Source organism: Gadus morhua, chromosome 14 (assembly GCF_902167405.1).
Source record: "Gadus morhua chromosome 14, gadMor3.0, whole genome shotgun sequence".
NCBI lineage: Eukaryota > Metazoa > Chordata > Actinopteri > Gadiformes > Gadidae > Gadus > Gadus morhua.
In genome coordinates this window covers 24,202,233-24,214,732 of record NC_044061.1, presented here as the reverse complement: position 1 = coordinate 24,214,732, position 12,500 = coordinate 24,202,233, and the positions used below count along the sequence as shown (strand labels likewise).

At 48.0% G+C, this 12,500-nt stretch overlaps 1 protein-coding gene across 1 annotated transcript in view; it reads right to left on the bottom strand.

Annotated features, from left to right (window-relative positions):
• The window catches only part of hcn4 (hyperpolarization activated cyclic nucleotide-gated potassium channel 4), a 76,726-nt gene that overhangs the window by 31,871 nt on the left and 32,355 nt on the right, over nucleotides 1-12,500 (bottom strand). Inside the window, 1 exon segment of the mRNA XM_030376524.1 lies at nucleotides 6,344-6,562. Within this exon segment, the coding sequence (XP_030232384.1) occupies nucleotides 6,344-6,562 (219 nt within the window).

Below are 12,500 nucleotides of genomic sequence, written 5' to 3'. Positions count from 1 at the left end.
GCGCACACACACACACACACACACACACACACATGTACACAAAGGATACACACGCACATAGAAACAAACACACGAAGACAAACACACGCTACCACACAAATACACACACTCACACACACACAAACAAACATTAACCAGAGAAATATTAATTTAGAGCTACTGTCCTACCTGCCCCTGATTTATTCATGATTGATTACTAAATCTTGTAATCAACAACCACATTGTTGATTACTAGATTGAACAGACTACAATGATTCAGCGTCTATAGGAACACACACACACTTTTACCAAACAGCTGGAACTAGTAAGGTGGTCAACCTGCCTAGTCATTGTTGAGAGCGAGAAACACTGGATGGCGAAAAAGAGGAAAATAAGCTATCAGGAATCCATTCTAGCACATTTGCACGGCCATTGGTTTAAAATAGAGACATATGCGCCGTGAAGCCTGCTGATAACAGATGATTCCAGGGGTTGTTGGAGCAGGTATATGGGGAGAGTCTCCTTGTTGGCCTACTTTCCCTGCACACTGTGATCGTCGCGGCGCGATAAGGGAGCTCCATGCGGCCGGGCCAGAGACAGAGTCTGTGGGGAAATTGGCAGATTGCTAAACCATTCCAGAATCACACCTTCCAATAGCCCCTAGATTGAAAAGCACTGTGAAACATAATAGTTTCAGGGAACGCTATGACCCCCCAAAAGAGTTCAGACAGGTTTATTTTTTAGGGTTCAGGGTTCTTTTTTTACTTGTGCTCAGATGAAGTGCAAATATATAAAACCATTTAGAAAGCGAAATTCAATATATTTCCATTCAGCAGATAACTCAGCAAGGATTTGGATGAATGTGATTTCACCCCAGAATCTTTACCTCAATAAAACATTCAAAAGCAGTAGGAAACAATGACTGATAACGAGCAGACCCTCAGACACATTTAACCACAAGTACAGCCACCATTACTACAAAAGATCCCTGCATGATATTTCCAATAGCTCTGACCAAAACATCCCCAGGTTGGGTTAGGATACGCTGAGGCCAGGCGCTGTTCCCCTCTACAGAGCCCCCTATCAGCTGTTCCCCTCTACAGAGCCCCCTATCAGCTGCGTGGCTGCGGCGGGCGCAGACCAGCTGTCACTTCTCACACCTCGCGCCGATGGAAAAGGACCCGGCGACAATTTGAAGAAGAAAAAAACAAGACTGCATTCCTATTTTGTAATACCGATGTCTGGTGCGTTCACAGTCAATTTGCATGAACGGCTCGGGTTTGAAATAGGGCAGAAAACAATATCTGCTTCTTTGAGATTCTCTTTGCGCTGGTCTTGTTTACACAGATGGATGAAATCTTATATATTTTTAGAATGGCGAGAAAACGTGCTGTCTTTGAATTAAATTGTTCCCTCTTTCTGACCTCTAAGTGTTCAACTTGATCGCTATCGGCTTGCTGCTTTGTGTTAACTTCTGTGTTGATATTATAGGCTCTCTAGGTTGTGTTAACAGTGTGTGTAGATACTATAGGCTGTCTAGTTTGTGTTAACAATGTGTGTAGATCCTATAGCACTATAGTTTGTCTTGTGAGTGTGTGTGTCTCCTAAAGGCTCTCTACTTTGTGTTAACACAATGTGTGTATGTATACCCTATAGGCTCTCTAGTTTGTGTTAACACTGTGTGTGTCCCCTAAAGGCTCTCTACTTTGTGTTAACACAGTGTGTGTCTCCTATAGGCTTTCTATGTTGTGTTAACAGTGTGTGTGTGGATCCTATATGCATTCTAGTTTGTGTTAACAGTGTGTGTTGATCCTATAGGCTCTCCAGTTTGTATTAACTGTGTGTGTGTCTACTATAGGCTCGCTACTTTGTGTGAACCGCGGGTGTGGATTCTATTCAAGAGCTCATTTAACTCAGCTTGCTAGCTTCTGACAGCCCAATCATTTATCACATGCTGTCGCTTTGTAATATAATTCTTTATCCACAGCGGATTATGCCCATGCTTTCTGATGGTAATTCTTTGCTGTCTTTTGAGAAGAGAGCAAATTTTCCTTTTTTTTCGTCCCTTTTGGCCCACTTCAGAATTCCCTTCACAATATCATCGTCCCCCAGAGAAATTCTAATTCGTTTTATCGGGGTTCTTTTTCTGAATCGTGTTCATACACATCCAGTAATAATATAGCACTAAGGGGGTCATGTCCATATGGTTTTGTGTTTGGGAGCCCGGTCTTGAAGCTGGTGATGTAACGCCTGAGGCGTACCAACATGAAGCCCTGAGAATTAAAACAGGCAGGTAATTGAGTCTGACTGCTGCTTTGCATGGCATTAATCGGCTCTGCCTTGCTCCTCAGCAAAACGTAACCAGCATTGCCTGACTTCCACTTAAATAGGTCACCAAAGACAAATATTTGTATGTCTAAATGAGTTTTAGTACAAATGGTGAGGTGCAGACAGTAGCCGACTCAAAGTCAGAGAACCAACGACCCGGAACCGTTTAAAATCTGTACTTTGAAATTGCGTTCTGTTATTTTTACAGAAGGTGGTGTTAACAGAAGCATGTTTGACTGGCGCTTCTCTCAAGACCATTCTGGAAATTCATCTTGGAATTCTGGTTCTGCCACTTTCATACTGTAAACTCTATATACTTCAATCACAGTCTGAACTAGTGATATTGGTGAAAAGGTATTCATAGTGGACAAATCCTGCATCGAATCATAATTATTTGAGTGAACTGTGCTTCAGGAAATATCTATTGATGTCTTCATATTAAAACATATAATATTATTCACAAATACAAATGGGTAATTTGCTTGAGAAGCCTAGTATTTCTCCTACGCGGTCCCATAGCTCTGCCGAGGGTTTCATTGAATTCATTTATTTCTGCTCCTTTCAAATTATATTTTACAGGATTAGGAATGTGTAAGAAATATCGTTGGAAAAATAATTTCACTTATTTTACCGACACTATTCATTTTGATTTGAGTCCCTTTTTGAGGCAAGATGAAACAGGATTTAATTGATCTCATACGAGTTTAAACCCCTCTTCTGAGGAATTTTGTGCTCTTTACTGTCTAAGCCAGAAATAGAGCGAAATGGTGTTGAACAGCAAACCCAGTCACCTGTTCCTGTTTACCTCCGACGGAATGAGGATGAGCCACTGTTTAATGTTGAACTGTCAAGTCGTGTCAGGGTAACACACAATCCCAAACACACAGACCGACACACACACAAACACACACACACACACACTCCAACACACACACGGACACACACACTGACACACACATACTCTCTCACACACACTCTCTCACACACACACACACACTCTCCCCCCACACACACACACACCCCCACACACACACTCTCCCACACACACACACACACAAACACACACACACACACACACACACACACACACACACACACACACACACACACACACACACACACACACACACACACACGGACATACACACTGACACACACATACTCTCTCTCACACACTCTCTCACACACCCTCTCACACACACACACACACACACACACACTTTCCCCCCCCCCCCTCACACACACACACACACACAGACACACACACTTCTGTTCCCACCTCATCTCCTGCTGCCTAAGGACTTGTCACTGCTGTTGTGTCACCGTCCCAGAGATCGGCGGATAAACAACCCAAACTATCACAGAGTGGAATGTCTCTCCAGCAACTCTAGACCTGTGATTGGCCAGAAATGACTGAGGGGTAACTTGGAAGGTTAACTATTGGCTACCGCCGCAGTGACCCATTCATCCAGCTGATTTGTGCTCAGGTCCCCTAGAGGAAGGAACAGCTGGCTGTGCCTCTCTGTCTGGCTGAAAACAACCACCTGCCTGTGCTCCAGAGAACCAGCAGCGGATACCACCCCACCCCCAGTGTGTGCCGATGGTGGTATTAGGCTAACACGGGGAAGCAGAGTGCAATCTCCAGAAGGCAAAGCCATGTCTCGGACAAACACTGACATAAGAGACAACGACAAACTGTCTCTGTCCATAAGAAGGACCAGCTTGGATAAGATTAATACGACCGGACAGCTTTGGAAAAAAAACGGGCTTTGGTCGCCTGGTCGAGGCTGACTGCACAGGCAGAGTGGCTTATCGCAGAGGGACACTCAATGAAAGAATGAACTCTCTTAAAAAACTAATTACAGACAGTAAAAGCATTAGGCGGCAAGTACACCGGGCTAAAAGGAGTCCTAAGACGGGGTTCAGTGCTGGCTCAGGAGCTGCTCCGCTGCCTTCCTGAGAACCGGCTAAAACCAAACCCTATCTCGGCTGAAACACATGTCATTGGAACGGCTGGTTCTGATTGGCTTATGGGCGGCGGCAAAGTCCCCAGGCCCCAATTTGAGCCAATCTTCAACGACAATGGACGTCAAAAAGTGGGGTTGTGTTGTTGTGTCGTGTTGTCATTGTTTGTTTTTAGATCTCAGGGTTGTGTGGTCATGTTTGCATTGAGTAGCTGTCCCGTTGTGTTTAGAGTGTTGTGTGTGTTGATATTGTTGAGTTTTGATCTCAGTATTGTGTTGCGTTGTTATTGTTTTGTTTGGTTCTGTGTTGCGTTGAGTTGTTATTTGTTGTGTAGATCTCAGTGTTGTGTTGTGTTGTAGTCATGTTGTGTTTAGATATCAGTGTTGGGTTGTGTTGTGTCCTGTTGTAGTTTAGACCTCAGCGTTGTGTTGTGTTGTGTCGTGTTGAGTCTAGACCTCAGCGTTGTGTTGTGTTGTGTCGTGTTGTGTTTAGTCTAGACCTCAGTGTTGTGTTACTCTTTAAGGCCTCCCCCCAGAAGGCGGCCATGTGGCAGACTAGCCGCCCAGCTCATTATCGCCCTCCACACGGCCCTACTGGGACCCAGGCTCTGGGCCTGCTCAGCCTGCTGCCAGAGCCCTCTCCTGGGCATGGAGCAGAGACATGAGCTCCACCACCACAACAATACAGCCAGGCTACCTGGAGGTGTTCTGGGGGACACCTACCCTGATGGCACTCAATATCACGATATATCACAATTTCACTTTAATATGGTTGATAATTGTTACTTTTTTAGAAAAATGTCCTAAAATAAGTGGATCAGCTATATAATGAGCAGATTTATATACAGAATAAGCAGGTATCTATACGTAATGAGCAGGTTTATATATATATATATCCATAGATAATGAGCAGGTATATACTGTATATATATATATACATATGCATATATATACACTTACATACATGCATACATACATAGATACATACATACATAGATACATAGATACATACATACATACATACATACATACATACATACATACATACATACATACATACATACATACATACATACATACATACATACATACATACATACATACATACATACATACATATAAGCACATATACATAATGAGCAGGTATATATGTATGTAAATATATAATGAGCAGGTTTATAGACATAATTAGCAGGTATCTATCCGTAATGAGCAGGTATATATGCATATATATTGTGGCAGACTGCAGGGAGGAGCGAGGGGAGTGGTATGTCTGGCAACCTGCTGGCTCCACCCCCACGCCTTGCATGGACTTCCTCCCCTTACCGACGACGCAAGTCTGGGGATCATTAAGCAGGGGTGTTTGGGCTTAAAAGGGCCAAGACACAACAGACAAGGGGTGTGTGATTTTGAAGGGCTAGCACACTACAGACGGCATCTGTGTGATCGTCTAGAGTTGCTGCACGACCAACGAGGAAGAGATAGGTGGACATATTGAACTGATTAGGATACGGATGGTATCCTAAGAGGTGGATGACCCTTTTCCAACCCTGGTGGTTTTTTGGTATTTACACGGTAAATAAACCATCACCCATTTGAACTGCTCTGTGTTGTGTCTGTTTATCTATTCAACTTGGTGGCGTGGAAACCCCACACCTACTGGCCGGCTACAATATATAAACAAATATAATGAGCAGGTATATACAGTATATATATACTTATACAGACATACATACATATATACATACATACATACATATATATATACAAGTTTACATAATGAGCAGGTATATATCTATATATACATATATATAATGAGCCGGTACTATAATGAGCAGGTATGAGCAGGTACTTATACAGAATGAGCACCATGTGGCAGGACGACAAACACCCTCGTAACAAGACCAACCATCCCTCTACCATCAAAACCGACCCGCCAAACAACAACCAACCAACAAGCAAATAACATCTCTCAGTCTCAATCATGGGCCCTTTGGAACAAAACACCCCAAAGGCCCCCCAACGATGGCTCTTCACCCCCCCCCCCCTCCCGGATGTGTGCCCCCCCTCACCTTCTCCTGGTACTGGCGCCGGGACGAGTCGAGGGACTGGATGAGCGCGGTGGCGTGGCCCACGAACATGGCGTAGCAGGTGGCGCCCACGATCATGCTGAGGATGGTCAGCCACACGTCCGTCATGCCCACCGGGGGGTGCATGCCGTAGCCGATGCACAGCATGTGGCTCATGGCTTTGAACAGGGCGTACGAGTACTGCTGGCCCCAGGTGTCGTTCTGGAGAGAGGGAGAGAGGAGGGGGGGGATAGGTGACTCTCTCTCTGGGTCGGAGTCTTTCTCTGTCGTCCTCGCTCTCTGGAGAGAGGGAGAGAGGAGGGAAGACAGGACACGATCGCTCTGGGGTTGAATCTCTCTCTGTCGTTCTCGCCCTCTGGAGAGAGGGAGAGATGGAGAAAGGAGGGAGGACAGGTCACCATCCCTCTGTGGTTGAATCTCTCTCTCTCGTTCTGGAGAGAGGAAGAGAGGAGGGAGGACAGGTCACTCTCAAGGTGTTTGGATCTCTCTCTTATTCTCAGGTCACTCTAGCTCTGTGTTTGAATCTTTCCCTATCATTCTCTTTCTCAGTCTTTGTCTCTCTCTCTTGTATGAATCTCTCTCTCTCATGCTGGTTAAGGGAGACAGCTGGTAGAACAGGTCACTCTCTCCAGTGGTGTAGTCTATTTTATTGTAGTGGGTATACTGTGATGATTCCCTCCCAGCCTCGTACAAACCCGTCCCACCGGTACGTGTACGTGTGTGGCACTTATGGGGTGTCGCGCCACACTCACCAACGCAGGGGTCTACAACCCGCTGATTTAAGAGTATAACGATTATCAACAATCATGGAAAGCTGAATAGGTTTATCAGTTTTAATAACAGTATGAACAAATAGAACACAAAAATGAAAAGTTGTCCTTTGTATATCTATAGTAGCAATAGAAAATGCTAAACAAATCTACTCAAAATAATTGAATGAACTGTTTACAACCATGGCTAACCAGTGCATGAGAAGGAGATGACAGGAGACTAATGTTTCACTCTTTCAATTGCTCTAATTTTAGCTCTTACTGTTGTTAACATACCATACAGTAATTGAATTGTCTAAAAGTGGGAAATTACTGCAGCTTAAAAATGACCATGAATTAGCTATACTCTCATTTGCATAGTGATTAACACTATGAATTTCAATTGTGTATACCAACTGCATGTTGGCTGACATTTACCTAACTTTTTTTCCCTCCACTCTAACCAAGGATGCCTGTTTTTAAATTCCCTAGCCTGACACCCATTCCGAAAGGCTGGCCAGGGGTTCTCATCTAAAAGGAGATACACAGTGAGATTAAAACATTGTCTTCTGTTGACTACTTGTTATGTGGTTTGCACATTAATATGGGAGGACTGGACACACACACACACACACACACACACACACACACACACACACACACACACACACACACACACACACACACACACACACACTTACTTTTCTGTTGTGTCTTTGCTAGTCTCCGTAGCTCTGGTATCTCTGGCATTTTAACTTTCAATCTGTGTGGGTTGCTAATCACACCGCGAGAAGGCGGGGCTCGGCCCGCCAACTAACATGCAGAGATGCAGGGGCAGGGATCCCTAGGCGTTCCCAGGCCAGTGTTGAGATATAATCTCTCCACCTAGTCCTGGGTCTTCCCCGAGGTCTCCTTCCCACTGGACGTGCCTGAAACACCTCCCAAGGAAGGCGCCCAGTGGGCATCCTTACCAGATGCCCGAACCACCTCAGCTGACTCCTTTCTAAGTAAAGGAGCAGCGGCTCTAATCCGAGTTCCTCACGGATGGCTGAGCTTCTCACCCTATCCCTAAGGGAGACGCCAGCCACCCTTCTGAGAAAACTCATCTCGGCCGCTTGTACCCGCAATCTCGTCCTTTCGGTCATCACCCAACCCTCATGACCATAGGTGAGGATAGGAACGAAGATCGACCGGTAGATCGAGAGCTTTGCCTTGCGGCTCAGCTCTCTTTTCGTAAAAACGGTGCGGTAAAGCGAACGCAATACCGCCCCCGCTGCTCTGATTCTCCGGCCAATCTCACGCTCCATAGTACCCTCACTCGCGAACAAGACCCTGAGGTACTTGAACTCCTTCACTTGGGCTAAGGACTAATTTCCTACCCGGAGTAAGCAATCCACTGGTTTCCTGCTAAGAGTCATGGCCTCAGATTTAGCGGTGCTGATCCTCATCCCAGCCGCTTCACACTCGGCCGGCAGCCGATCCAGTGAGTGCTGAAGGTCAAAGGCCGATGATCCAATGAGGACCACATCATCTGCAAAAAGCAGTGACGAGATCCTCAGACCACCGAACTGCAACCCCTCCCCACCACGACTACGCCTCGATATCCTGTCCATGTAGTTCACAAACAGGATTGGTGACAAGGCGCAGCCCTGGCGGAGACCAGCACCCACTGAGAACGAAACTGACTGCCTGCCGAGGACGCGAACACAGCTCTCGCTTTGGGAGTACAGAGATTGGATGGCCCTGAGGATAGACCCCCTTACCCCATACTCCCACAGCACCTCCCACAGTTTCTCCCTGGGGACCCGGTCATACGCCTTCTCCAGATCCACAAAACACATGTAGACCGGATGGGCATACTCCCAGGCCCCCTCCAGGATCCTTGCGAGAGTGAAGAGCTGGTCCGTAGTTCCACGTCCGGGGCGAAAACTGCATTGTTCCTCTTCAATCTGAGGTCAAAACCCTCCTTTCCAGCACCTTGGAGTAGACTTTACCAGGGAGGCTGAGAAGTGTGATACCCCGGTAATTGGCACACACTCTCTGGTCCCCCTTTTTTAACAGGGGAACCACCACCCCGGTTTGCCACTCCTTTGGCACTGTACCCGACTCCCACGCGATGTTGAATAGGCGTGTCAACCATGACAGCCCCTCAACACCCAGAGCCTTTTGCATTTCTGGCTGGATCTCATCAATCCCTGGGGCTTTGCCACTGCGGAGATGTTTGACTACCTCAGTGACCTCCACCAGGGAAATTGACGACGAAACACCATCAACCTTGAGCTCTGCCTCCAACATAGAGGGCGTGTTATTCGGATTCAGGAGTTCCTCAAAGTGTTCCTTCCAACGTCCGACGACCTCCTCAGTTGAGGTCAACAGAGTCCCATCCTTACTGTACACAGCTTGGATGGTTCCCCGTTTCCCCCTCCTGAGGTGCCTGATAGTCTTCCAGAAACACTTTGGTGCCGACCGAAAGTCCTTCTCCATGGCCTCTCCGAACTTCTCCCACACCCGCTGCTTAGCCTCCGACACGGCAGCAGCTGCAGCCCTTCGAGCCTGTCGGTACCCTGCAACCGAGTCAGGAGTCCTCCAGGATATCATATCCCGGAAGGCCTCCTTCTTCAATCGGACGGCTTCCCTGACCACCGGTGTCCGCCACGGTGTCCGAGGGTTACCGCCCCTTGAGGAGCCTAAGACCCTGAGGCCACAGCTAGCCACCGCAGCTTCAGCAATGGAGGCTTTGAACACCGCCCACTCCGGCTCAATGCCCCCAACCTCCACAGGAATGCCAGACAAACTCCGCCGGAGGTGTGAGTTGAAGATACCTAGGACGGGGGCCTCCTCCAGACGTTCCCAATTCACCCGCACTACTCGTTTGGGCTTACCAGGTCTATCCGGAAATTTCCCCCATTCCCTGATCCAACTCACAACCAGATGGTGGTCGGTTGACAGTTCCGCGCCTCTCTTAACCCGAGTGTCTAAAACATGCGGCCTCAGATCAGATGACACGATCACGAAATCGATCATCGATCTTCGGCCTAGGGTACTCTGGTACCAGGTACACTTATGAGCACCCTTATGTTCGAACATGGTGTTCGTTATGGATAATCCATGACTAGCACAGAAGTCCAATAACAAACGACCGCTCGGGTTTAGATCAGGGAGGCCGTTCCTCCCCACCACGCCTCTCCAGGTGTCTCCATCGTTGCCCACGTGGGCGTTGAAGTCTCCCAGCAGAACTAGTGAGTCCCCTACTAGAGCCCCATACAGGACTCCATTCAGGGTCTCCAAGAAGGCCGAGTACTCTGAACTGCTGTTTGGTGCATACGCACAAACAACAGTCAGAGTTTTCCCCCTACAACCCTTAGGCGCAGGGAGGCGACCCTCTCGTCTACCGGGGTAAACTCCAACACCGCGGCGCTCAGCCGGGGATTTATGCGTATCCCCACACCCGCCCGGCGCCTCACGCCCTCGGCAACTCCATAGAAGAATAGAGTCCAACCCTTATCCAGGAGTACGGTACCAGAGCTGAGACTGTGCGTGGAGGTAAGCCCCACCAGATCTAACTGATAGCGCTCCACCTCCCTCAAAAACTCTGGTTCCTTTCCCCACAGCGAGGTGACGTTCCACGTCCCCAGAGCCAGCTTCTGCCGCCCGGGTCTGGTCCGTCGAGACCCCTGACCATCGCTGTCACCCATGTGGCTGCGCACCCGACCCCAACGGGTCTTCCCACAGGTGGTAAGCCCATGGGATGAAGAGAGGAGGGGTGCCATGTAGTTTGTTCGGGCTGTGCCCGACCGGGCTCCGTGGCAAACCCGGCCACCAGACGCTCGCCATCGAGCTCTCCGTCTGGGCCTGGCTCCAGACGGGGGCCCCGGGCTTCCTCCGGGCCGGGTCACATCTCCTCTTCTTAAGTTATTCATTGAGGTTTTTGAACCATTCTTAGTCTGGCCCCTCACCTGAGACCACTCTGCCATGAGAGACCCTACCAGGAGCACGAGGCTCCAGACAACACAGCCCTCAGGTTCACAGGAACACGCAAACCTCTCCACCACGATAAGGTGACGGTTCTGTACTGTATTAATCTCTCTCTCTCTTGCTGGAGGAGGGAGGGAGGTGGGAGAACAGTTAACCATCAGACTGACTTAGATTGTTGTCTCTCGCTCTCTCTCTCTCTCTCTCTCGGACTCTCTCTCTCCCTCTGTCTCTCCCTCTGGCTGTCTCTGCCTTTCAGTATTTCAGGTATGATAGTGTTGTGTGAGCAAGGAAAAGGTCACTGAGCACTCTGACAACAAACACATATAGACTCACTTGCCAAGCCACTCAGATACGAGCACTCACTGACACACACACACACACACACACGCAAACACGCACACACACATACGTGCACGCACACACACACGCACGTACGCGTGCATGTCTACAGAAATGCACAGACACACACCAACGTGCACACACACACACACACACACACACACACACACACACACACACACACACACACACACACACACACACACACTCACACACACACACACACACACACATACACGCACGTCTCCAGAAATGCACGCAGACGCACACAGCCATTAAAGAGGATATGAGCAATGTCCACTTGTCTTCAGGTTGAGAACATTGGGAGAGGTGTGTTTTTAACCAGAATATGCATCCAGACATGACAGACATTCACCGCCGAAGCTTCCAACAGTTGAGAGAATGGGAGGCGTGACCAAGAGGCACTGGAGACATCTGAGACGGAAACTAGGTCAGCTATTTGGAAAGAAAAATCTCGTTGAGATTTCCTTGTTCGTAGAACCATCACCCCCCCACACACAGACCCCCCCCCCCCCCCCCCCCCCCCCCCTCTTTCCTTTAGATCCCCGGGGATGTCTGTGGGGAATCAATATGAGATCTCTACTGGGGATGACAAATCCAAATTGCTTTCCAACTCATTTCCACAGCAGGAAAAGCTGAGCGATAGCAACGTTATTAGCGCCACTAAGAAGGTAAGGAGCCATGATTCAAGCTGATAATGGGACAGCTACTGTACAGGAGAAAGAGGAGAGGTATCTATAACGAGGCTAATCAGAGACCGACCGACCCAAACGGAGTGCATTAAAACACATTCTCCAGCCAAGCTGCCGATAGCGGGCACAGTAGCCGCCTTGCTCCAAGCGACCGGGGATTAATTCAGAAAGATCTATTTGTTTTGGTGTCACATCGGAGGATCATTCTTCTAAGTAATTCAATTAATTAGCGCTTGTTTACTGAGCGAAATTCAACAACCTCCTATTCTCATGTTAATGAGCGGCTGCACCATTCAGGCGGAAACTTTGAACCCAGAGCAGAGTGGTTGTAGTGTTGCTCTCGCTCCCCAGTGTCATGGCCGC